Source organism: Pocillopora damicornis, chromosome 7, assembly GCF_964200805.1.
Source record: "Pocillopora damicornis chromosome 7, jaPocDami1.2, whole genome shotgun sequence".
Classification (NCBI taxonomy): domain Eukaryota; kingdom Metazoa; phylum Cnidaria; class Anthozoa; order Scleractinia; family Pocilloporidae; genus Pocillopora; species Pocillopora damicornis.
In genome coordinates, this window is record NC_142676.1 from 19,829,679 (window position 1) to 19,855,274 (window position 25,596).

Here is a 25,596-nt window from a genome sequence, read left to right on the forward strand (position 1 = left end):
TGTAAGAATATAACTTTTTCGTCTTTGTTAGGCTGTTATAATGTCTTCTGAAAAATTCGAAGACCTTGAGGATGAACTTAAAAATCTCCATGAAGACATACGTTCGAAAATAAGCAACAAAATTCCAAGACTGACCGGAGGTAACCAGCCATTTGTCTAATTTTTCTCATTTTGTCCATCAATAAGAGTTTAATTTAGCGTCGCTATTGAGCTAAATTGAAGTTTCTCCTCCTAGAATCGCGGAAGAGCGCTATTCGGGAAGTCGAAAAGAACATCGAAGATGCAAACTTAATTGTGAGTAATTTATATGATTAATTTTGAAAAATGACTTAAGGTTTATTTTATGGCTGCTTGTGAATTTTCCGTGTGCCAGTTACACTAAGTGCAATATTGTTTTCATACCCATCCTTCTGAAAAAAATTTCGGTTTTCTTTTTTTACCATTGTGTTTCTTCCTGTCTAGCAATTTCTACTGAATTTATTTCAATGATGAGATGTACTACCTGTTGGAGAGGGGGGTAGGGTTAGGAACTAATATGTGTGCTAGTGGAGGCAATGTCAGAATTGAAAAGTAAGAGATCTCGTGGATATTTTGAGATGTTTAATTTAACATTTATCCAAAATTTGGTGAGTTAAACTGAGAATTCCACTGCAAACAGAGGAAATACGTAGAGACAAGTATGGAGATGGTGGATAGTGATGTTAGGGTGTAAAAGGTTAACGCTTTACACCCTAACATCAGTATGAATATTCTCCATACTGTTTTTTATACATTTCCTAAGGTGTTTACAAGGAGAATTTGTTTATCAATCGAGAGAATATTTAGTTGGTGTTCATTTCATTTTTTTTCTCATGACCTTACCATGTGATACAGGGGTTATACACTTGGGAGAAATTATATATTAGTCACTCTAAGGGGTTAAAGGGTTTATTACACCCATTTTGAAATCACTGGTGGTCCCTGTTATCTGACTGACTCTAATTGGTGTGATTTATTCACGAATCGCACCATTTTTTGCTTTAAATCGCATCATTTTCCCAGCCAATGAGGATGCTACACTGAAAACAAAACAACCAATCAGATTTCAAGGCTTGTTTAAAGTAACCAATGTAATTGCAGGAAAATGAAAGACAAAGAGTATCATCTGGCAAATTTTGCAACCTTTGTTTCCAAAACTCTTGTTTTTTTCCCCCCAAAAAATGGATGAATTTAATTTCAAACTAGCTCAGTACTGCATCAATAAAATATTTGAACTGACCAAGTCCTGTACTTGGGCGATTTCAAAATGGAAGTAATAAAGTGGTAATTGAACCTTGTGCCATGCAATTTTGGTCTGAAATCATACTTGTGATTTCAAATCGAACTTGCACTGTGTGCTCATTCGATTTTGAAATCACATGTATGATTTCAGCCCAAATTGCACTCCACTCAGTCCAATTACCATTATTAATATGCAGGACATTCTAAACAACTACCTAAGTTAGCTTCCTAGAAATGGTAAATGCCCTGAAATCCCTGCTATGTAATAATGCTATATATGATTATTTATGGTAGAAATATATTGTATGTTGATTTCAAGCTATCATATTTTTTTCAGTTGGAAGAAATGGAAGAGGAAGCTGGAGTAGCCCCAGCCAGTTACAGAAATTCCATGATGTCCAGGATACGCAGCTATAGGAGAGATTTTGATAAACTTAAAAGAGATGTGGTAAGAATAGTTGTTCCCTGGATAAGTGTTTTAGCTAATTTTCCCTTGAAATGCAAGAAAGCATTTTTTTATATTCATGACTTAAGAGACATGTGGTTTGTTGGTCAATAAGGTGACTGACTCTGTGTAAATCCTGGCCACTGTGTTGCATTCATTTTAACCCTTTTACTCCCATTAGTGACCAAGACAGAATTTCTCCCTACAATATCAATACAATATCAACTGGACAACTGATGAGAATGAAGAAAAATATCAGTTAGGTGATTATAAGTTGACTCAGTACCAAATTCTCCAAACTAACATCACAAGAACTGTATAGCAGACAGTGAGGAGAAATTGCTAATTAGATCTTGGGAGTTAAAGGGTTAGCAAGACAAAATTTCTCAAGAAATGTAATGGGATGTATTTTTTTTATGTTATTATATTGGCAGGGCAAACCCAAAGGACAGGGCAATGTGACTTTTGCAAGAGAGGAACTGTTAGATGAGGACCCAATGGTATGTTAAGGCTGTATTGTCTCTATCCTGTAATTTTGGTATTGTCTATTCGGATCAAATGTGATGATTAGTGTTTTACCATGCAAAATCTTGCTTTATTCTGTGGGTTTGAATAAGGCTCCTCAGAAAAGCAAAGTGAGACAAGGAACAGATATGCTGAACAGAGCCTCAGAAAGTATTGCGAGATCAACAAGGGTTGCTGTGGAGACTGGTAAGTTGAGTAACACTCAAAATTAGACCAAATAATAAATATATTAGGTGTTTTACCCTTGGTCCTACAGTTATCTGTGAATGTAAACAGTCTCCATGGTGTCGATTGGATGATAGAGATTGCAGAATATTTAGCAACTATGCAGCATTCTCCATCTAACCCTTTAACTCACAGAAGTGATTAATATGCAACTTCTCCCTTTGATAAATATGCATTATTCAGCAAACAGGTAATGAGAATAATGAAGCTTATCAGATAAAAGTTGTTGTCTTGATCTAACAACAAATCATTGCAACTAATTTTCAAGGAAATTTGGAGTAGCTAAGGGAGAGTTGACAGTCAGATCTTTTTGTTTTTCTTTGGTGGGGAGTATTATCCTGTTTGTATATTATTCTCTTGTTCCATTTCATAATGATTTTGGATATGAATTTTTGCACCATTTTGAGTAATATTGATTTGAGTTTTTAGTTTTTTTTCTTGCTGCAAGGGTAATTATTTTATTGTTATTGTTATTATTATTATCATTATTATTATTATCATTATTATTATTATTATTATCATTATTATTATTATTATTTCAATTATCATTATATGGAGATCTGTTTGTTGACAGGTCATCAGAGTTTGCATTAGACTCCATGACCACTCATTATAACTAAATTAGAAACTGTTCTCTGCAGTCTTGATTTTGTAAATGACCTAATTTTGTTTCTTTGATATAGGGGTGCGAGATTACCAAAAGGAAACGTGGCCTAATTCTTATTTTAATACTTGTTGCAGAACAAATTGGTGGTGAAATTATTGACGAACTTGGAGATCAGCGGGAATCTCTTGTTAGGACAAGAGACAGGGTAGGGATAACAGTTGAAGCACTGTGATCTGCCTATTCACAATATCACAGCATGGAAATTTTGCTCTCTATTGTGGTATCTTACTCCTCATTAATTTGGTCAAATTAATTTGGTTTAACGTGGGTTTCAATAAAAGCCAGTTTGGGAGGTCTACCACCACTTGTAAGATCGCTCACTGTCTTCTGGTAAGCCTGTAAGCAGACCCTTGTGTTTGGGTATTGCCTTGCAACCCCTTTCCAAGCACAGCCACCAATTGCACCAGTTTGCAGCCATCTATGAAAAAAGTTAGGGAAACTCCCAGTATGAGGTGGCATAATTCTTGTGCTAAAGTTAAAAAGAAGGAAAAACCTAGAGGATGTTGAATCATGAAAGAAAGAAATTTAAATCAGGGACTTGTAAGGTGAAGAAACAAGGCAGAGTAATACACTGAAATACAAAATGCTGTGTACTTAATAATGGTTAAAGGACCGAGTGGAGCCAATTCAATCTCCAATCATTCAAGTGATTAACAAAATTGGAGGACTGTGAAGTGGGAGTCCAATTTGTTAATCATGAGTATGATTACAAACAGAATTGGATGAAAATAAGTCCTGTTACTAATTAATCATAACCATTTTAATTTCCAAAAAAAAATACACCTAGAAAAAAATATCTCCAGTGGAGACAATGTCTTAAGTGAGAAACTCCTCCATTTTGGGAGTTCCCCAGTTTTTCTTTGGATAAGTGATTATTGCTATGGTTATTTTGATCATTTCTGTGATTGGTGGATTAGCTGAGTGGACTTAGTATGATTGGCTGCTTCGACTGTCCAATTACAGCCAACTGTCTGATTACACTGTCCAATTACAACTGTACAGAGTGATTAGTGAAAAATGAAGCTGCAAATGCACTGATAATATTTGAGGAATTTGTAATGGTTATGATTAACATATAACTTATCACACTAGCATTACTGTTTGTGTTGTGCTCTTGTGCAAGACACTTTGTTCTCACAGTGCCTCTTTCCAACCAGGAATATAAATGAGTACCAGTGTATTTTCAGGGAAGCCTGATGAAATGCAGGGGGTTAATCTTGTGATGGGCTGTTATCCCATTCAGGGGAGGTACATATATAGTAATACTTCTAGTCACTTCATGCTACAGAAACAAGGATAACCTTCGGTTAGATGGGCCACATCTATCTCTCACATCTCTTCAATAAACATCTGGAGACAATCTTTCAGCAAGGGAACATAAACATACCAATTAGGGATCAAAACTGTTGTTTGCGCAAGCTAATTGCATGACTGACTTGTAGTTTCTATTTAATTTCTCAGCTCAAGGATGTTGATCAGGGCTTAGGAAAAAGCAGAAGAATTTTGAATAGTATGGCAATCAGGTAAGGAAATTTTTGGGGTATGATTGATTAGTACTCTCATGATCTGTGATGGAGATGGTAGGTACCTTGAAATTAAAGGGGCAGGAATTCCTGAGGAGGTGTTAAATTTCAAAAATAGGGTAGGAGTTTTTGAGAACATAAACAAACTGACAACTTTTCAGTGGTTTTTTAAACAGTAAAGGGAAAAGACAATATGTAAGGAGAATGCATACAGAGCACATTAAAGAGACCTTTGCAAAATTGTATCACATGACCTAAACTTGTCAATCAGTTGTGTTAACCCTTAAGCTCTCATGAGTGACCAACATGGAATTTCTCCTGACAATACCAATTGATTTAATGTCAAACAGGTAAGTGATGACGATAAAGAAAATATCAATAAGGGGACTATTAGTTAATTGAATACCAAATTCTCAGAACTCGTATCATAAGAGTTGTATAGTAGACAGTAAGGAGAATTACTAATGAGATCTTGGGGGTAAAAGAGTCAAGTAAATGTGGAGAGGGTGATGGAATCAAACCAACGTTAAGCCCTTTTACATTTACTTTTAAATATGAGGTTCAAGGGCAGTTTTGAGGTTTAAAAATGTTTAATATGTAAAAGTTTATGTGTTAAAGTTGTCCTCGCAAGTGTTATTGTCAAGTGCCTAAAAACTGTAAATCTTTCTGATTTCCTCTACACTCTTTCTGCTGCTGAAATATTTTTATAGATATAAACTTTCATTGTAACAGTCAACTTTTGCTCTAAGCCTCATACTCCCTTAATTCAAAGCATGTTATCATTAAAATGTGAAAACATTTCAGATGGTTTTTTTTTTTCTTTTCTAGAATTGCTACAAACAAGGTGATCCTGTTATGTATCATTATTGTTGAATTGGCCATCCTTGGAGCTGTGGTGTACATAAGATTTTTTAAGAAAAAGAAAAATTAATATTTCATTAATATTTACACACTGTGCCTCACATTCATTTTACAAACTAATGGTCAATTATTTTTCCAGTCCTAACAATGTAAATATTCAAACACAAAATTTTCAGCATTGCTAAAAAAATCACAACATTGTCATATTACTAGTAGAAGTTATGATTATATCTTAGTAAATCAAAACTTACATCAATCAATCAAAATGAGTGTGACACACAAATTACACAAGGAATCCTGCATCAGACAAGTTAATAAAACAGAACAATTGAGTTGATTTTTGAATTGTAATTATCATAAAAAAGATTCCTTTCAGTTGGAGAGGAAGCTATTGCTCGAGTTAAAATTTTTGTGTAGTGTACAATCATTCAAGCATTGCTGATCTGTTACATCATAAACACAACAAACGAGCTGTGTTAGAAGATCCTCTCTGTATCTTTTGAGTAGTCTCTGGCAAAATGACAAATAACCTTCCTGGTGAAGGAAACCTTGAACAATTTGGTTTTTAGGGTAAAAATACACATTTAGAAAAGAAGGAAAGAAAATAAAAATGAATAAGGAAAAGGCAGGTTAAGGATGGAACAGATTGACATGATCTTAGAATGATCCAATGTAAAGCAATGCCCAAAGTTTAAAATATCTCCCCTTAATCACTATCATGAGTTTTTATGTAATTTTGAATAGTATGTAATTCTAACAAAGCCATGCTTGGAAATCTTGTGGAGATAGACACAAATTCATGACTTATTGGACGCACTTGGCAATGGATAGAAATAAATTTTAATAGGAATGTCCTTTTTTGGATGTTAATAAAGAGATTAACTAAAAACAATTCACATTTCTTTACCTACAACACTGAAATTCTTGGAGGCCATGATCAAAATGGAGATCTCCAAAGTAATGAATATATTGAAACAAATGGTTATAGGAAGTCAGCAACAGTTAATGAAATAGCAGTAGAAGGTGGGAGATATACTTTTTTTCTTAATTAGTTTGTAACTAAAGTTTGGTTAGAACTATCCGTATTGAAAATAAAAGATAATAATAAAGACTTAAGAATCTTTCTTTAAAATACTTCACAGAACTTCTTTTACTTTTACTCCAAAATTCTTGTGCTCGTCTCATGGACAGTGGTCATCTTTGAGATGGGCATGACAAACCCCACCATAAAAAGAGAGGGAAAGGGAAGATGAGCAGAACTCTTTCCTTTGACAAAAAAAAATCATTATCCAATGGGTACAAACAAAATTGAGGCATTGTTAGTTTACTATTGGGAAAGAAGTGATCACATGAACAAAAAAAAGTCTACCCAATGATAATCATATGCAATTTACCTTTATTCATTTCATCTTTATAGTTACAGAAAATACTACATTTGGATTTTCAACTTATTTTGAGATATATACAAGCCAGCGACTTGGTTACACCAATAATAAAATAACGAACAAAGCTCCAGATGTGATTGGTCTCACACATCAATCAACAAATTTAATCTCTCTTTTTAATACAAAAAACAGCAGAAAGGTTACAAAACTAAAGCCTAACTCGTGGAACATTTTAAGTCAGAATAACATGCCATATTGTTGCTATTATACTATTTGAAAGTGTAATATGTATTAGTAACACAATTTTGCTCTCCTCTCAAACAAATCAGTGAGTTTCCCATCATTCAAAGCCACTGGATTAATCTCTTCCAGCTAGATGGCTCCATTCACCCTGTTAACACCTATCTGCTGAATAGACATTTTACCTTTGGATAGAGATATAACCATTATATAGTCTGCCCTTTGAACAGCTGGGCCCATTTACTCTGACAAAAAGCTGATGCTCAAACGTCAGCTTTTAAACTCTTTAAGGTGGCCAATTTATGTTATCAAATCAGTTGATAATACCAAATTACATGGTTATACTCTCCCACCAACACAGCACCAAAGTTTCTTTAGAAACTTACCCCCTTTATTCCTTGGGCTCAGGAGAATTACTTTTCACTCTTAAAAATGCTAAATAGATGCTTAATTTTCTTGCAAAAAGAATTGTAAATAAATTATTGCCTGACCTAAACAACATTACTTGATATATGTAAATTCAAATACTCTGGAGGGTACAAAGCTCTATCAATGTAGAGCTTTAAATATCTGAAAAATTGCACTTTAGTTTTCATGTGAAGGTACACAGCTCTTAAATATCAAAACACCATTGTCTCATTATACAGTGACATTAAAATTCTCTCTCAGTCACATCTGATTCAGGAATTCAAGCCAGGAAACGTATGCTCATCTTTGAGTTCATGTCTACATTTTCCAGTACCTAAAAAAGACAGCAAATTAACCCTTTCACTTCATGAGTGACCAAGGTGGAATTTCTCCTCACAGTATAATGAACGAGATTCAATGCATGCTCTCATTGGTCTATAGGTTTGTCAGAGAATGAAAACATAGTTACAACATTTAAATTATGACTTTGTGCTTACTGAGCAGTAGAAGCTTTTTCTTTACCTAAAATATTAACCTCAATTAAACACTTAGGGTTGAAAGAATTCCAAAAGTTATGGAAACCCTTGCTGCACCTGAGGTTTGAGTAACTACAGCAAATTCTCCCACCCATTTCCTGTTAAGACGAGATGTGTGTTACAATGCCTTTCAGCAGTTTGCTAGTTTCCAATCTCTCAATTGGAATATTTATGGGTGTGTTTGCCACACTGTGTAAACACAAAAGTCCTTTTTGACTATTACTTATCAAGTACTCACAACGTGCTGAGTACACAATGTAGTGTACCATTTTTGGCCTGCAGGAAAGCTTTGAACAGCACTATTTAAAGGTAAATCATAAGATATTCACTTACTCTCTTCAGTTCCTCAAATGATATGACACCATCTTTATCTAAATCTGCATCACTTATTGCGCGGTCAGCGATCCCACCAAGTTGTTCATCGCTGATATTTCTGCCGACCATCATATGAAGGACCTTAAAAATAACAATCACCAGCTCATGTAAATATTCATCCATGACTGAGTTGATGACATCTGTTTGGATTGTCAAAAGCTCTGACACTGATTACCACAAACAACAGTCCTTTTTGGGATTGCCTTCACTTTGTGGAACTTAAACCTTCACATCCTAACACTGTTTTTTTCATGTTTCCTTTAGTACTGACTAGCTGAATTTGTTTGACAATCAGGAGTTTCCCATGATCATTTCTAATTTTATTTATTTATTTATTTGATTGCAACAAGGAGAAATTAGAAACCAGTCATTCATGGGGGTTTAAGTGCTAAAGCATTGTTACAACTGTCAAGAGCAAATCATCTATAGCTCAAATCATGTACAGGCAATCCTTTGATCTACAACCTTTGTAACTTGAACCAACTAAAAATAGGACTGGCAAAACAAATTCTTTTAAATTTAAAACCTTCCATTACAACCTTAGAGGCATTAGTTAAACTTTTGACTATAAATTGCCTTTGTGGTCAGGGGTGTAGCTGGCTTTTACACTTGTTCCCTTGGAAAGTTCAAATTTTGTTTCAACATAGGCAAGAGTCATGCAGGCCCTGGATGCTATGCTCTTAGTGTTTCATAATTGTTAAAAAATACATCCCTTTACCTGCATGAGATCATCTTTGGATATTTTCCCATCATTGTCCAAATCATAGATCTTGAAGGTAACTGTAAAGTGAAAAATAATACAAAACTAAGTGCAAATCAAAGTTTTGATTTGATTTTTAAACACCAAATTTACCATAAGTGTCTGATAAAGTTATTACAGCAACACAATGTTGAGAGAGTAAGCTCACTCTTAAATTATCTGCAGAGCCAGAGGGCTCTTTTGGGCAAGACCTTTACGCAGATTGAATCACTGTGACAGTCCTTGTTTAGAAACTGTGTCTCATTCACAGGAAGGTTAGTCTGCATCTTTGAATAACTCAACATTTTCAGTTCAGGATGTGTTGAATTTTAAATTTCTCAGTGAAAACCTTGTTACATGCACTGATGTAAAAAGCTGATACTTAACAAAACAAAAACAAAAACATACAAATTAACACACTCCATCAATATTTTACTTTTTGCAAATGAACTTGACTAAAGAAAAGACATTTCACATGTATCTTCAGGTAAATATAACCCAACATACATTGAAGTTTTTTCTCTCTGGTGTTAAGAGGGTTTTCCTTCGATGGTTCATATGGCCTGAAATGCGCTAAGGTTCTAACAAACTGTCTGAAGTTACAGGTTTCTTCTCCGCTTTCCCTAAGAAAAAAAAAATTAAAAGTAATTATTGTATTTAGCAGATAGATATACCTTTTGAGTACATTTTCTCAATGATAATGTAAATGAAACAATTTTGCACTTCTGATTGGCTGAAAACAAGTGCATTCTCATGTAACACTAGTGAAAACTTATAACACAAGTGCAAATTACAAATGGTACCCACACACTTTTAAAATTTTGTCTGTCTTGACTTTCTGTAACTTTTTTTCATGTAGATAATTAACAACATGAATTATCTTGCAATTTGGCATGTCTGTAAATTTTTCAAAGACTACATATTTCACTTACCCTATGGGCTTGTGTAATTTTTTTGTCTTTGAATAAATGTCTATTACAGTTTTTCAATCAGATTAAACCATTCTTTCCTGTTCACTGAGCAAGTGACTTACTGCCCTGTTCACACAGTGAAATAGTTGATGATAGTCCATAATAGTTTCAACTGTTATTCATTATCATTGACTATCATGTTTCCATCCAAATGGTTCATGATGGTTGACGATTTTTGACAAAAGAAGTTGCAAGTTGAAGATACTGAAGCCAACCAGGAGATGACCAGAATGAAATTTGAGACATTCTGCAAAATTTTGACAGCTTTTTGTCATTTAGCATTTGCTATTTCAATTTGAGACTGTCTTTAGCAAAACTGCTGACCAAAAAAACTATCATTTAGTATCACTCCCTTGATAAAACTGCGAAACAATCATCAACTATCATGTCAGATTTGAACTTGTCCAAACTACATGATAGTTGATGATAATGCATGATAGTTTTGTGATCAAATGTGCATGATAGTTAGAACTAACATGACCATTTGAATGGGGCTTAAGTCTTTACTTAATGTTGGGTCATGACACATGCACTGTGCTATTAGTGCTCAAATTAGGCTGGTGATAACCAATCCCATTAAGAATGTTTTTACAGTATTGATTACATGGCTTACACCATTAGCCAGAACAAGACATTAACTTTGATATCTGCTTACAGTTTCAAAGAGAGAACTTACTTGCTTTCTTCATTCATGAAGAAGGCATCAATAATCCGTTCACCGATTGGATTGATGGCCAACTCAGGTATGCGCATAAAATCTTCACGACTGTTAATCAAACAGAAAACATTTTATTGTATCAATCTTGATGTTCCTTGATTTCAGGACCTGAACAATTAACAAAATCCATGATCAGAAATCTGATAGATCAATTGATTTTAATCTATGCATGTTAGTAAATTGTTATTGACTGCTATTGGCCAATCAATGAACGATTGATAATCACATGAAAGTAGTTTGTGTTTATCGAATATCGTCAACTGGACAGAAAATTTCCCTCCACAAAACATCCTAATTGCTTTCAGCTTTTGCGTCAGGAGAGTGATCGCTCGGCCTTAAGATTGTGTGTAAATGCCATTTCCGGTCAAAAACCTGAATAGACTTCAAATGCAAGTTACTTGAAATCAAATCGAATCGAAGTTCTTGAAATTAGGGTTTTACAATAAAAAATGCTCGATTTCAATGGATTTTCGATAATAATTCATAATCGATGAGAATTGAAAATTACGGCAACTTTTTCGTTCGATTGTTCATCGTTTATCAATATCAATCGATTAATTGTCATCGATTGTCATCGATTGTTCAGGTCCTGCTGAGTTACAGCTGATTTTCATCTCTATGCGCAAAAACGAACGGTTCTAAATCTACACATTTAACCAACCTTATCGTGCCTTTTGTTGCTTTATCAAGACTTTTGAATCTGCTGTAGAGTCTTCTTATTTGATTTGGAGAAACTAAGGACACAACGATCAAACATTCGTTTAGATGATAACTTGTAGTGAAAAACGATTTTAAAAGTGTACATCCCAAGGGAGAGCATTATGCATTTGCCATTTGCCAGCAAAATTCTTTCAACTTACAACCAGTCTCATTGTGCAGTTCCTCGATATCTTCTTCATGCAAAAGTATGGAAGATTTTAAGCCCATAATGAAGCTTTCTTCTGGCTGAAAGTTGATTTTTCGCCTTAAAACATGCCAATTATGGCAACCTAATCGCTGGGTAGACTTAAGTACCTGTCTGCATGGCCACTAAGCTAATAAAGAGTGCAAATTTCAATACTCTCTGGAGTAGGAATGAAGGTGACTAATTAAAATCAGCGAGCTTTTTCAAAAAACAGAACTACTTGTGCCTTGATTAAAGAAAATGATCTTTAATAAGTTTAAATAGAAGCATTTTCGTCATGATTTTAGTAGATCTCGAGACATATGAATGAATCCTAGAAGAAAATGATCTTCCCTGCCGTCCCCTCTGCAGTTTTTCGAAGAAAACGAGGAGACTTGGAACGAGGTCAAATTAAAGGTGTGCTGGAGGGTGTACAGTTTACACAATCAGGTGCGCTCTGATGAACTCTCCTTGTGATGAATGTGACGAGAATTGTACATCGGTGGCGTCTACGACCTATCGTGGCAAAGAAAATTGCCAGATTGTGTCACTCAGGGAAAAAACAGGAGCTATTTTTAATAGGGGTTCCCTTTTCAGGCGGACAGGTAAATAAAATGTTTTTGTTTAACTAGTAAACGTTTATAGTTTATTCATGGGATTACGGCGATATCCATTATTTAATATATACTTGACTGTTTTTTAAAATAGAGCAGTCCCGCATTGTGAAAACAAAAGCAGTTTTGTTTTCCTTTTTCACCGTCGTTTCCAGTGTCATCAAAATTTGCGCACGTGATAAAATAAGTCGAACAGTAAACGAATTTTTTTTCCACTTGAAAACCTTCCGACCAAGGAAATATAACAGGTGATCCGTCACTTAGATGAGTTATGACATATGAATTTTTTCAGAAGTTAGGAAGTTGAAGAGTAAAGTCGTATTTCAGCGTATATACCATTAAGATCGTGTGGTATATTTATGTCTAGATGGTTTGTCCTTTAGAATGCATTCGAAAGGTCCGTTCAGCCCAAAGGAAAGTCAAGGATATATTTTTTTAGAAGTCATAGTAACCTCCCCTGCGGTACCCTCCCAGAAGGGTAGCGAAGTGGGGTTCTGATCACGTTTCGCGTACGAAATCTAGAAAAATTCACACATCACGTGTACATTAAACAATATTTCAAGCGTCACAAAATTTTAAAGGGAAAACTTCAAATCTTACCTTGCTTTTCCTTTCTGTAAAATTTATATGTCGCGTATCTATTTTGGGCTTGATCACGGATCACATATAAACCATTTGCCTCCCTCTCCCAGCTAAATTTTCCCTAGCACTGCCCAGTATTCACTTCCAACCACTCAACTAATTAAGTCGTTGGGAGCAACTGCAGAATACCCTGCCACTTTGGTCCAACTCATTTACATGTGTCGGGAGGCTTTGAAGATCGAGGCATAACACAATACACTTTATTCCTATTCAATGACATGTAAATGGGTGGAGGGATATTCTGCAGTTAAGCCAAGAACAAATCCCAGAAATTTTTTTCTAATTATTTCCCTCCACCCAACCACCCTAATTTGCAGCACTGTCAAACAATACCTGATCAAAGTATGTAGTGATCATAACAAATAATGCTTTGCATGTTTGAGTATCTCTCTCAAGATTTTAATGTCATTGACGAGTCAGGCAGTGCAGGTGATGCGAGGAATTGGTTGAATTTTAGAATTAATGTTGTGTTATTGAATAAGTATAATGTTTATTGTGTTATACCTCAATCTTCAAAGCCTCCTAACACATGTAAATGAGGTGGACCAAAGTGGCAGGGTATTCTGCAGTTGCTCCTTGTTCTTAAACAGGCTAACTGTAATTTGCAAAACAAAACGAAACAAAACAAAATGAAACAAAACAAAAGAAAAATCTGTAATTTGCTTGGAGTGGCTTAAATTGAGTTTTTGTTGTGAAAATGTCTGTGTATATTCCCTCAGTTGTGTAATAACATGGCAATGTGGAATTCATTATATCACAAAAAAGGGTCATTAAAGAGCCAGCATCAGAATTATAACTAAATGTTTTCCTATCATTAATATGCCAGAACCTTGCAATAATCTGATTAAAGCAAATATAATCATGAGATGTATACTTAGCGGGCACTCTCCCAATTGGATTTTCGAAGAGGAGTTGTGGAATCTTGCAATTGAGTCTCAGATTTAACCATTTGCTATCCAGTTACATCCCTGTAGTTCAGCTGGTAGAGTATGATCCAGCTGCACCTTTAGAATTTCTGATCTTCAAATCCTCATGCATATCAAAAACTACTCTTGTGAAAAAACATTATATGAACAGCATCTCTAAAGATAAAGATGTGTCTTTTTCCGTTGTCTTTTTTTAGCCTAGGAAGGGTGTCGAAGAAGGACCAGTCCGCTTGAGGAAACAAGGCTTAGTTTGCAAAATAGAGAAATTAGGTAAAATTGACCTCTTGGAACTTTTAATTAAAAAACACTTGAGAGTTTAGTGACCAAATTGCCAACATTTTTGCACATTGTTTAACTCTCAGGCTACAAAGTAACAGATTTTGGAGAGATGACTGTACCACATATTGAAAATCACAACATTTCAAGAGAGAGGGTGAAAAACTCAGTAGAATGTGGAACTGTTGCAAAAAAGGTGGGTGATAATTTAACACAGTACCTCCATTTATATGCATCATAGTCTAAACCCATTATTAGTGAAAAACAAAAAACCTCATGCCAATGCTGCATAATATTTGAGATAATACAGTATTCCACAGTTAAGGTACAGGGTTTTCCAAAAAGAATTGTAGAAGCAGAAGATAATATATCTGAGTTAAAAATTATTTGGTTTTATCAACTGAGTTGAGTTAGATTGTAAATTGGCCATGACCGTTTATTTCACTTCAGCAACTCTTTATGGTGGCCAATTTATATTTATTGTCAATTCAGTTGTTAAAACCAAATTACTTTGGAATACTCTTCACTGACAAAGCACTATGGCTTCTTTAGAGACCTACTCCCTTCATTCATTTGAATTAAAAAAGGTAGCTGAAGTTGTAAAGTTGAAACAAGAGAGCTCTGCAAAGTATATAGCCAAAGAATCTCTGTTTTTGACTTAAGTCTGGGGTATAGTTTACAACGAGGATTAAGTTCCTCCCTTCTATAACCCTTTTTTAATAATAATAATATGTTATTATTTAAATAAAGTTGTCATAAATAAAGTGCAAGGACTTAAGTCAAATATAAAGCATTATGAACATTTCAAAATCTATTTTGAATCTGCAAATTTTAAATGACTCTGATTGTGCAAATATGTTCATTGATTCCTTTGTCTGCCAGCTTGCCCAAGAAATAGCAAAAGCTACGCAAGAAGGGAAGCTTTCTCTCACAATAGGAGGAGATCACAGGTAGCCCAACAAAATCTCACTATTTTAAGTATTCTCTATTCCATTGGTATTGTATCATAATTTTGAAGTTGATTTAATCTATCTACTGTTTTCGGAGACACAGTGATTTACTTGTCTGTGTTAAACCTATTGATAATAGTTTTTGATATGTGAAAGGTTCAAAAATTTAAAATTGCAAGTATGGGTGAAAGTGGAAGACTGCTGAATAGCACCCTTGTTATGCAAGCAGTCTCGGAAGGGTTGAGTTACTCTTTGGAGTCTCTTTGAAGTTAACCCTTTACACCCTAACATCTGAATAGATATTCTCCATACTGTTCTCCATTCATTTCCTGTGGTACTGACAAGGAGAATTTGTTTGACAATCAAGAAGTTGTTTCATTGGTAATCTTTTCTCGTTTCTTTTATTCTCATCATGTTAAGGTTTGATTTTTAATTTTTAATTTTAACCCAAAGAGTGATGAGCATCTAATTTCTCCCAACAGTTTCACTCCGGAATAAAAAAATAAACTTAAAAAAAAAAAATTTTTAAAATAAACTTTAAGGTTGTAAGAATAAAGGAAATTATTGTAAACTCAAGAAGTTCCAGATTGTTAGATAAACTTTCCTCGTAAGTCACATAGGAAATTTACAGAGAACTTACTGTATGGAGAGTCTGCATACTGATGTGAGAATGTAAAGGGTTAAGAGTTCTACAACTGCCAGGCGTTATTTTGAATTCATGATTATTCACACTTGGTATATTTTCCTGCTTAGTTTTTGTGTGTTTTGTCTCTACAGCATAGCAGTTGGTTCAGTTTTTGGCCATGCATCTGTTACAAGAAACCTAGGTTTACTCTGGGTTAGTTAATATTTTACTTTGCATTGAGCAATGTTTTAAGTTATACTTAGCCTCCTTATTTTTATCTGATGTCCTCTATGCAAGAATCTCTTTAAAGGCAACATAACTTAGTTTAATAGTATGTACACATGCTGGCAAGTAGTTTGTGTCTAATTTGGTGTAAGGATATCAGCTCTACATCAGCTTTAGTTGTAAAACATCTCTCATGTATATTTGAAATAACATACTATGTTCCTTGAATAAGTGCCCATGCTCTTATGCGCAGCCTTTGCTGAATAAGCACCCACTATAGTGTCAAATGAGCACCCCCCCACTCCTCCCTCACTTTCTTTGAAGAATATAAGGATCAAGAGCCCTCTTTTTCACTGAATTTTAAGGAGGTGCCTGTGCACCAATTTGAAGAAATACAGTATTTATATTTTTCTAAATGCTTTGTAATTACCAGTATATTGTAGTTGTTCTTTGCACTTGTGCTTGCCTTGTACTTTAAATTTGAAAATTTTTCATTGGTAATATCTGTTTCTTGATTTCCCATTTCAGGTTGATGCTCACATGGATATTAACAGTCCAGCTACTACTAAAACTGGAAATATTCATGGAATGCCCCTCTCCATGTTAATCGAGGGCATTCCAGAGGTATAGCCAACATTTCAAATTTGTTACCAAGATACTCAAGGGTGTAGCTAGGGGAGGGTCCTGGGGTGCCTGTGACCCCCCTTTGTAAGCCTTTTTTGTCACATTGAGTGAATCAGGGCATGGTGAGTACCCTCTGTCTGACACAGTGTGACTCTCCCTTTTGAAAAATCCTAGTTACGCCTCTGATAATCTGTATACGGATAGCAATATAGAAAAGCACACACTTGTGTTGCAGTTCTAAAAAACATCTAAATTGTGTGAATCTCAGAAAACTGTGTACACCAGAGTTATTTCAGTCTGTAATGTTATTTTGTCTAAGAGAAAAAAACCAATTAGTGGGTCTCAGTAACTTAATGGGCCTATGTAGCTGTTCTGATTTCATTCAAGATGGGGGTTTCAAAAGGTTTGAAAATTATACAATAAAACTATCAGCTAGAGAAATGAAATGGACCGGTAAGGTTGCTAGAAGCTGTTTCTCTATTCTTAAAATTTTTATTTAAATACAGCTTTGGGTCTGTTAAATTACAGGTACTTTCAAGATTTTAATGGGCTCCAAGTGTGAGCAAACTTACAAAGTGTAAGCAGTCACAGTATAAGTTAGTGGTGGTGTTGTTTGCTCACATGTTTTGATCTCTGATGGGATTATTTATGACACAATGAACATTGCAGAAATATTTTAGATGTTTATGGTTTTCTGAGTCATGACGCTAAGTAGTGGTCAATTTCCAGGTTGAATTAATTCCATATCAAAGAATAAGGTAAGCCAGCTCAGTAATGAAATTGTCCCCCCCCCCCCCCCCATGACAATTTCTAAAAATATGAAGAAAAAAACAATGGAAAAGTCAGAGGCAGCAGAATGATATATGTTGTATTTCAAATTCACATTTAGTACAAATCACTTTAAATTTGTTTGATCTTTATTTTGCAGTTTCCTTCCCTTCCTGGATATGAATGGTGTTCTCCATGGTAAATTATTACTGCTACTGAATGTTTGTTCACTCCCAGCTTTTTCCATGTGATGCATTTGTTGGAGTGTAGTGTGACTCAGTGAGGGAAAGATAGTACCTAATTCTATATATATGTGGCTTGTGCAATGCTCTTGGCCAGTGGAAACTGTTGAATATTAAGCTATGTAGGATACGGAGTTGAGGAAATATTCAATAATTTCCAGATGGCATTGAAATTTGAAATCCTAACCCTTTCTTAACTGTATCAAATTTCTATTTTTCAAACTTATCAATGAATATGATTATAATCCAGTATATCTCTATTAAATGGTTTAGTTATTTATAAACAATGGTTTTGAAAGTGCTAAAAAGTGGAATTATCAATAACCCAAGAAGGCTTTGGACCACAATCTCTTTGCAGTCTCTAATATAACTGTAAGTTTCAAAGAGCAACTTGGTTATTGTTCATTTCCTAAAAGGGAGAAGCTTCAAGTTTAATTGACCTTTTTTTTCCACTTTTTAGTTTGTCTCCAAGGGATATTGCTTACATTGGACTCAGAGATGTTGAACCCCAAGAAAGGTTATTATGTGTACCAAAAAAAAACCATTTCACCCCTAATTGATGATATATTCAATGATGTTGGAAATGAGGGGTTAATGTGCAGTCTGTGCAGTCAAGTATTTATAGAAGAGTTGTATGATCATTTTTCTTTCCATATTCATTTGATACCTTTGATATATTATGATTCTAGGGACATCTGCAAACATTTGGGGATTGCTGCATACACCATTGATGATGTTGACAAAGATGGAATTGGAGTTATAATTGAAAAAGCTCTGGAAAAAATCAATCCAGAGTATGTTGATAAATATTTCATTCAAAAAATTTATTTGATGTTATGTAGCAATGCACAGACATTTCAACATCTATTGCATGCTATTTCAGCCAAAGGTTTTTTCCTGAAGCATAGGTAAAAATGAGTATTCTCAAGACCCCAACCTGAGGGAATAGTTGTGACCATAGTGAGCTACTACTGTATTTTGGTATATAACGTCCACAGCAAAACCCTCAGGGTAGCATTATTGGGTTTTGTTTGAAAGAAAGATAATTCAAATTCTCACAGCACCCCTTCCCCTCTTAGGAATATATTAGATGTCAGCAAATGTTAAGGAAACTTGTCATGATCAATTGCTGGCAAAGTGGAGGGGGGTGTGGGTTTTTTTTTGCCATGGAATAGAATCCTTTCTTAACCCTTTAACTCCCATTAGTGACCAAGTCGGAATTTCTCCTTCTCCAAAAATTTCAATCATGGGATTACTTATTGATTCAATACCAAATTCTCCAAACTAACATCATGAGAATCATTTGGCAGACAATAATATAAGAAGAATTACTAATGAGGTCTTGAGAGTTAAAGAGTTAAGGAGTAACCATACCTCCTGTCCCTCCATGTAGAGGAGAACATTTAGATAAGTTTCAGTAGAGGGCCAAAAGGCTGATTTGCAAGACCTGTGGTTTAATCCTTTACATCAGTATGCATATTCTCCATACTGTTTTCTATACATTTACTGGGGTACTTACAGGGAGAATTTGTCCAGCAATTTAGAACTTCTTAAGAGGCGATTATTTCCTTGATTTTTGTGACCTTTTTGTTAATTTAGTGGTGTTACTGTGAGGTGAGAATAGATGTTAGTTGCTCTTGTAAGTTAAGGCTTTGAAATAGCAGTAATTTTGTTATTTTTGTTGCTGTTTCATTAGTGGCAATCGTCCAATTCATGTAAGTTATGATATTGATTCCTTGGATCCAAAAGAGACTCCAAGCACAGGAACACCAGGTGGGTGTTTTAATTTGCTTCATTCAAAGTGTAAATAAACTTTATTTTTTCCCGAAAAAAGGGTGATCTTGTTGTTTGTAACTTATAAGGCAAGGAACCTCTCTTTTTTTTTCAGTGAGAGGAGGCCTCACACTGGATGAAGGAATTTACATTGCTCAGATTGTGGCACAATCAGGTATGTTTGTGATAAATATAATGTTAATAAAGACTACAGTCATCCTCAGTATTGGAAGATGTTGGGAATGAAGTGCAATCATCTTAGGCAAGTAATTCTGGAGCAGGTCCTGGTTGGTCAAAAGGTGGATGACACTATTTGCTGGATAAATCTCTATTCAGCGGGTAGCACAGAACATTAACATTTATCCACTGGATAGGGACTTATCCATTGGATAGCATTATCTGCCCTTTGAAAGATTGGGTGGATAAGACCCTAGCTACTAATACGTGCATTAGAGAGCAGACACATGAGTTCATGTATGTTAACTCTTGCTTGCATTTGCCAGTCAAAGTCACTGTCACTTTATTGAATGAACTGCCTGCTTTTAAGGGGTAACTTCTCCTTCCCTCTTTACTCTGATACTCTAAATTACGATCATGTCTTTTGTTAATGTATAGGATGCCTTTCTGGTATTGATGTAGTGGAATTCAACCCTGCCATTGGAACTGAGGAAGAAGTACTGAAAACTGCTCAAAACACTATGAAACTTATTCAAATCTTACTGGGTCTGGAGAGTCACCTGAAAGAGGCTCCTCTGCCCCCGGTTGATGACAGTGAAGCTTCAAGTGGATTATAAACAAGCAAAGGGCGGGGTCATTTTTTTCGGAGGGAAAAGAGGGACTAGCTGGGGTAGGTGGGGGGGGGGGGTAAGAGGGGATACCTGAGATTGTAGTTATAGTGACATCTTTTCAATAATTGCAGAGCAGATGAGGGAAACAGTTATGTAAATTTTCTTATATACCTACTGGTTATGTCCTTTCATCATTAGTGTTAGTATTAAATTATAGAGTGTGTTTCCTGCGAGACGATGGGTCATATGGTTTTGACATATTTAAAACACAAATATTTAACAAATTAAATTATTTCATGTGCCAAGTTTAAGCTGTAGATATCATATTGTAAATAAATTGAAACAGTTAATATATAAATAAATGCACTGGGCAGTGTTTTGAACTATTAATTGATGTGGCAGTTCACCATTTATACCCTAATATTAGTATAAAGATTCTCCATACTGTTCTCTATACATTTCCTGAGGTGCTGCCAAACAGAATTCGTTTAACAATTAAGAGTCTCTTTAGTTGGTGATCATTTCCTTTATTCTCATGACCTTAATGTGTGACTCAGGGGTGATGTTGTGAAGAGAAATTAGATCTTAGTCATTCACAGGGGTCAAAGGGCTAAACATGGAGTTGTGCTCATTATTCTTCAAACAACTCAGCCCTTTTGTCAAAGTGGACAAGTGGAACAGTTTGCCAAACCATCACTTCACTGACGTAATTAGCATTAACAAATTTAAAAAAGGTTTTGAAAGATGGATGAAGATTTGTTGACACAGAAGCTCATATTTTAATTGTGTATATTTTCCTTTTTAAATATCATTTTTACTAGACTTATTTACTTATAACACAATAGCTCTTTTATTAAACAGTCACAAAACAAGGTAAGAAAATTTTGACCAAAGAACAAACCATTGCTCTTGTGCTCATTTCACCAAATATTAGTAAAAATAAAAATTTATTTGACAAACACAAGTTTATCTACTGGTTTACTTTTTCTGAATCTACAGCCTAGTTGAGAATTTGTTATAATAATTGACTTCTAACCCTTAAACTCCTGGATGTGATTAACATGTAACTTCTCCCTATAATATGTATATGTTGTAGTTCAATTTTATCCCTGGTTTAAATTTTATTTTCTTTGTGTTTGGGTATTGTAATGTATGATAATGAGTTTGAAACAAAGGAAAAATAAAATTGGAATCAAGGATAAAATTGAACCACAACATGTACATTATTCAGTAAACAGGTAATAAGAATACTCATACTTATCGTGGTTTAAGTTAGGATCTTGATCCAACCCTAAATTCTTGTAACTAATTTACAAGGAAATGTGTGGCAGCTAGTGGGGAGAATTAACAATCCGATCTTGGGAGTTAAAGAGTTAATGCCTGTAACTAGCTCATAATACTTGGATGGTACATTAAGATGAAGTTATCCAACACATTTTTAAGTACCATCTTGATATTATGAGTCAGAGATAAACATTGACTTTTTTTATCCATAATGTGGGCATTTGAGAGAGCTGACAGTGCACAAGGGCCTCCTTTTAACCCTTTAACTCCCAAAAGTGATTAACATGTAACTTCTCCCTATAATATCCATTCGTTATCCAACAAACAGGTCATGAGAATTCTCAAACTTATTTGGTAGAAGTTGTTATCTTGATCTAATACCAAATTCTTGGTATTAGAGCAGCCAGAGGGGAGAATTAACAACTAGATCTTGTGAGTTGAAAGGCGAAAGTAATGCCCTATGGGGTACACGATACTCCATACTTGAAGAAATAGTACGAGGGAAATAAGCTGAATAATTAAAAATTTGGTTGATTCTTACTTATCATCTATTAGAGGACAGACACATAAATAAAGTCACCATAAACAATTTTTTTTATTTCTTATTATGTGAAACAAGTACATTCCATGTTGCCATGGGTCTGTTGAGTTCTAGAGCACAGGTGAGATCAAAATGTTACACCTTGTGTGCCAATATTAATCTGTGATCTGTTACTGAACAGATGCACAGACATTCAAATCTATTTTGTACATGAATCATTTAATGAAGTACCCTCAGGATTATCCTGCGGAACTTCATGAGCTGATTAAGTGATCCAACTGTTCAAGACTGGAGTTCATTTGATCCAAAAGACTCGCCATAAGATTGCTTCTCTATTTGATTCTTCAACCAAAGGCCATTGATGATTAACAAACAGTCAACCTGGACCACTCTTCATATGTGACCCAGTTAAACACTGAATCACACTCCTGTGCAGTTTTTGCACTGCAGACTGTGTGAGTTAAATATCACAGATATAACTATGCAATGTTTATGTCCATAAACTTAGCATCCTGTTGAAAGAAAAATTAAAACTGATAAGTAACAACTCTGATAGAAATGATATAACAGTACCACAAGGATCATTCAGTTTGAAGTTGTACTGGTAACTATATCTTTTTCAGTAATGGATTATTTATTGTTACACAGGAGAATACATGGTTTCCCTCAGGGGGAAATATCCAAAAACCTTAGAAATTTTACTTGCTTTATACAGCAAAAACGCTTAGGCCCTTGAGTTCAGTCTCCCTGAGATAAAAATAAACATTTTGTCTCACACTTAGGACAATAAATGTCTTGTAAGAAATCTTGATAAAAGGTTTTCAAGTCTTGTTGGAATGTAACCTCGAGAACATCATAAGACAGTTTTAAAGTTCCAAACACAATCAAAATTACGGTAAGTTTTAACTATGCTCAAAGTCAGCTCTAGAATTAGCTGTTCTGGTGAAGAAAAAAGAGTGTGATAACTTAAGCAGACAAAAGAAAGTTTACCTTGGAAAGCTTCCTTTCCACAGATAGTCTGAAGAAGTCAAATAGCTTAGTAGCAGCAGAGCGACATGCTTCCAGACACCTGTCGTACTATAAAAAGGAAGTAATCAAAGAGTGGTCGTACCCTATAACCCTTTACAAACTAAAATCAGTATGCATATTCTCCATACTGTTCTCTATACATTTCCTAAGGTGCTGATAGACAAAGAGAATTTGGAGAATTCATTTCCAGTCTGTTTGGCCACAAAACAGCAAGAGCACTGTTTGCTCTTTATCTTAGAGCAAAATAATACAAAGCTGGCCACAAAAAAGTAACGTAAACTTTAACCCTTTAACTCCCAGATCAAATTTGTCTTTCTCCTTACTGTCAACTATACAATTCTGACAATTACATTCAGAGAATTTAGCATTGGATCAACTAATTATCCTCAAATTGATATTTTTCTTTATTCTCATCACTTATCTAGTTGATATTGTATTTGATATTGTAAGGAGAAATTCTTTCTTGGTCTCTCACAGGAGTTAAAGGGTTAAACAATCTTTTACCTCCTGTACTGTAAAACTCCCTGTTGTTGATGAGGTCATCACATTTTTGTTGGCACTATCAAACGCAAATGTCATCACTGCACAAGCTGACTGTGAGAAAAAAAAAATCAAAGATCAATGGTCCATTCTTTGATGGTACTTTTAACCCTTTGCGTCCTAAGATCAGTATGCATATTCTCCATACTTTTCTCTATACATTTCCTAAGGTGCTGACAAGGAGAATTTGTTAAATAATCAAGAGCTGGTCTGGTGGATGATCATGTACCTTATTCTCATGGCCTTAATGATTGATTCAGCAGTGATAGTGTAAGGAGAAATAAGATACCAATCACTCCTGGGGTTTAAAGGGTTAAACAAACTGCTGAATTATGGTATGAACAAAAACTTTTATCACTCTTAACAATTTGTGCTTTTGAGAGAGAAAACTTCCCAAAGAGGCTTACATTCTTACATCAGACAATTTCAACATTTTCACCAAAACATCCTCAACATTAAATTAATCATTTTCTACCCCTTACCTTTTCTTTCTCCAGGGAAGGATCCAGCTGAATGTCACCAGACTCATTTAATGCACATGATACAGCACAAACTAAACATTTCATTGGAAAACCAGCATCAATCATTGCCATGCAAGCAGCATTGATTGCACATGCCAGTAACTTTGGCAGTTAGGGAAAACAATAACATACATAGCAGTATTTCTAATCAATGTAGTTGTTGAACATGTAAAAGAAGTATGATCATGGTTGATTTAAGGCATAAAATTCTTAAAACAGCCAAAAATCAACATGAGCATAACTGGGGGGGAAGAGGTCTTGGGTGCCTTTGACCCACCCTGTCCCCTTTGTAAGCCTTTTTTAAGCAAACAACCTACAATATTCAGGTGGCAAAAACTGGTGAGTACCCTCTGTTTGACACAGTGTGACCCCCCCTCCCCCCCCCCCCCGCTTTGAAAAATCCTAGCTCTGCCCCTGATCAAAGATTCAGAAGTATTAGTAAACATATTTCTATTTGCAGGGAATTAGGTAACAAATCCTGAGGGGGGAAGATTACTGATCAAATATTTAGGATTAAAAGAATCTTCTAATAGGCTTTAACGAACTAAAGTAAGTAAGGAAATATAAGGATACTGATCCACTATCCTGAACAAGCTGAACAACAATTGTGAGGGATGACCGGGGATGTCTGGAGGTAAGCACAACTGGCTCACAACTGTTGCGGATAACTCTCTCTAAAAGTTTTTCAGCACAGCCTGTGAAATTAAGAAAATAGGAAATAAGCTTGCTAAGTTAATCAATAATTCAATCAATCTTTATTTACACATATGAAACTGATGAGCCCAAAGAGCAGAAGGCTTGACAAAGAAAGTTGACTTCGCTGTGCCCTTTAAATCTGGTTCTTTGTCGACTTCTTTCACTTTAATTTTCCTCGACGAATAATAGGTCACAATCCTCTCGGAAAGAGAAATAAGCTTAGAATCTAAGATATTTTGAGCTGAGATTCATTTGAGACTTCAAACTCAACAATGATGTATATATGGTCACCCTGTTTTTATGTACCTGGTAAGCCAACTTTGGGTCTGAAAACAACTTCTAGAGTAGCCTTGTCGATGAGTTCTTTACTTGATCTGACTTCTGCCGGACCATAAGCTGCCGCCATCACGTGGGTATTCCCTGAAACGATGTAAAAAATCATGAACTAAAAGAAAGTATCAAAATGTCACTAGATTGCTAACATCCAATGTCTTTCTGAAAGTCGTATAAAACTGGAGTTAGAGAAAAACCTTGAAAAAAGCTTGCTGATCCATCTGTTTTGTTCAAGAGGCTCTGTTCACATCGCAGAGACCTCAACTCCGATGAAAATCGTGGAATATTCAAATCCATTGCCTCATCCTCCATTTTGATTTCAGCGTGTTCGCGGGCTCGTGGTCGTTTCCAAGTCAAATCTATTGCTTCCCTGTACCTCCCTACTGGAGTTTACTTGCCCCTATCTGGTTAAGTATTATCTTACTCATCTTTCTTATT

The 25,596-nt window shown here is 35.1% G+C and overlaps 4 protein-coding genes across 5 annotated transcripts; 2 read left to right on the plus strand and 2 right to left on the minus strand.

The window, feature by feature from the left end:
* Window positions 1-16: 16 nt before the first annotated feature.
* LOC113674653 (vesicle transport through interaction with t-SNAREs homolog 1B) lies at window positions 17-6,617 on the plus strand. The gene is made up of 8 exons (XM_027191173.2): window positions 17-140; window positions 236-294; window positions 1,598-1,708; window positions 2,140-2,205; window positions 2,323-2,416; window positions 3,197-3,267; window positions 4,584-4,645; window positions 5,474-6,617. Exons 1-8 carry the CDS (start codon window positions 41-43, stop codon window positions 5,574-5,576), a joined length of 666 nt encoding a protein of 221 aa, XP_027046974.2. The 5' UTR covers window positions 17-40; the 3' UTR covers window positions 5,577-6,617.
* Window positions 6,618-6,882: 265 nt separating this feature from the next.
* Window positions 6,883-11,910, minus strand: LOC113674753 (calcineurin B homologous protein 1). The gene is made up of 7 exons (XM_027191283.2): window positions 11,739-11,910; window positions 11,540-11,612; window positions 10,837-10,926; window positions 9,697-9,812; window positions 9,169-9,230; window positions 8,409-8,531; window positions 6,883-7,873 (listed from the first exon to the last, which is right to left on the minus strand). The coding sequence occupies exons 1-7, from the start codon at window positions 11,803-11,805 to the stop codon at window positions 7,820-7,822; spliced, it is 585 nt and encodes a 194-aa protein (XP_027047084.1). The 5' UTR covers window positions 11,806-11,910; the 3' UTR covers window positions 6,883-7,819.
* Window positions 11,911-12,138: 228 nt separating this feature from the next.
* Window positions 12,139-21,173, plus strand: LOC113676398 (arginase-1). Of its 2 annotated transcripts, XM_027193087.2 has the most exons (12): window positions 12,139-12,366; window positions 14,141-14,213; window positions 14,306-14,415; window positions 15,102-15,169; window positions 15,947-16,007; window positions 16,548-16,643; window positions 17,572-17,609; window positions 18,114-18,170; window positions 18,343-18,447; window positions 19,350-19,426; window positions 19,542-19,601; window positions 20,042-21,173. In XM_027193087.2, the coding sequence occupies exons 1-12, from the start codon at window positions 12,238-12,240 to the stop codon at window positions 20,218-20,220; spliced, it is 1,053 nt and encodes a 350-aa protein (XP_027048888.2). In that variant the 5' UTR covers window positions 12,139-12,237; the 3' UTR covers window positions 20,221-21,173. The 2 variants fall into 2 exon arrangements, with proteins under 2 accessions (XP_027048888.2, XP_089067242.1); XM_089211116.1 differs by lacking the exon at window positions 18,114-18,170.
* Window positions 21,174-22,069: 896 nt separating this feature from the next.
* LOC113672246 (exosome complex component RRP46) lies at window positions 22,070-25,511 on the minus strand. The gene is made up of 7 exons (XM_027188559.2): window positions 25,356-25,511; window positions 25,132-25,245; window positions 24,703-24,824; window positions 24,091-24,231; window positions 23,573-23,662; window positions 23,030-23,116; window positions 22,070-22,551 (listed from the first exon to the last, which is right to left on the minus strand). Exons 1-7 carry the CDS (start codon window positions 25,468-25,470, stop codon window positions 22,519-22,521), a joined length of 702 nt encoding a protein of 233 aa, XP_027044360.2. The 5' UTR covers window positions 25,471-25,511; the 3' UTR covers window positions 22,070-22,518.
* Between the last annotated feature and the right edge of the window lie 85 nt (window positions 25,512-25,596).

Bases quoted from the DNA above. Each gene is read 5' to 3' on its own strand.
- LOC113674653 (XM_027191173.2), top strand. From the start codon at position 41: ATGTCTTCTGAAAAATTCGAAGACCTTGAGGATGAACTTAAAAATCTC. The intron at 1,709-2,139 runs GTAAGAATAGTT...TTATATTGGCAG, and splicing joins ATAAACTTAAAAGAGATGTG to GGCAAACCCAAAGGACAGGG. The intron at 3,268-4,583 runs GTAGGGATAACA...TTAATTTCTCAG, and splicing joins TTGTTAGGACAAGAGACAGG to CTCAAGGATGTTGATCAGGG.
- LOC113674753 (XM_027191283.2), bottom strand. From the start codon at position 11,805: ATGGGCTTAAAATCTTCCATACTTTTGCATGAAGAAGATATCGAGGAA. The intron at 9,813-10,836 runs GTAAGTTCTCTC...TTTTTTTCTTAG, and splicing joins TTCATGAATGAAGAAAGCAA to GGAAAGCGGAGAAGAAACCT. The intron at 9,231-9,696 runs GTATGTTGGGTT...TTCACTTTACAG, and splicing joins CAGAGAGAAAAAACTTCAAT to TTACCTTCAAGATCTATGAT.
- LOC113672246 (XM_027188559.2), bottom strand. From the start codon at position 25,470: ATGGAGGATGAGGCAATGGATTTGAATATTCCACGATTTTCATCGGAG. The intron at 24,232-24,702 runs GTATCCTTATAT...TAACTGCCAAAG, and splicing joins TTGTTCAGGATAGTGGATCA to TTACTGGCATGTGCAATCAA. The intron at 22,552-23,029 runs GTAAACTTTCTT...TTCTTTCAACAG, and splicing joins TGGAAAGGAAGCTTTCCAAG to GATGCTAAGTTTATGGACAT.
- LOC113676398 (XM_027193087.2), top strand. From the start codon at position 12,238: ATGAATGTGACGAGAATTGTACATCGGTGGCGTCTACGACCTATCGTG. The intron at 14,214-14,305 runs GTAAAATTGACC...TTTAACTCTCAG, and splicing joins TTGCAAAATAGAGAAATTAG to GCTACAAAGTAACAGATTTT. The intron at 18,448-19,349 runs GTATGTTGATAA...CTGTTTCATTAG, and splicing joins CTGGAAAAAATCAATCCAGA to TGGCAATCGTCCAATTCATG.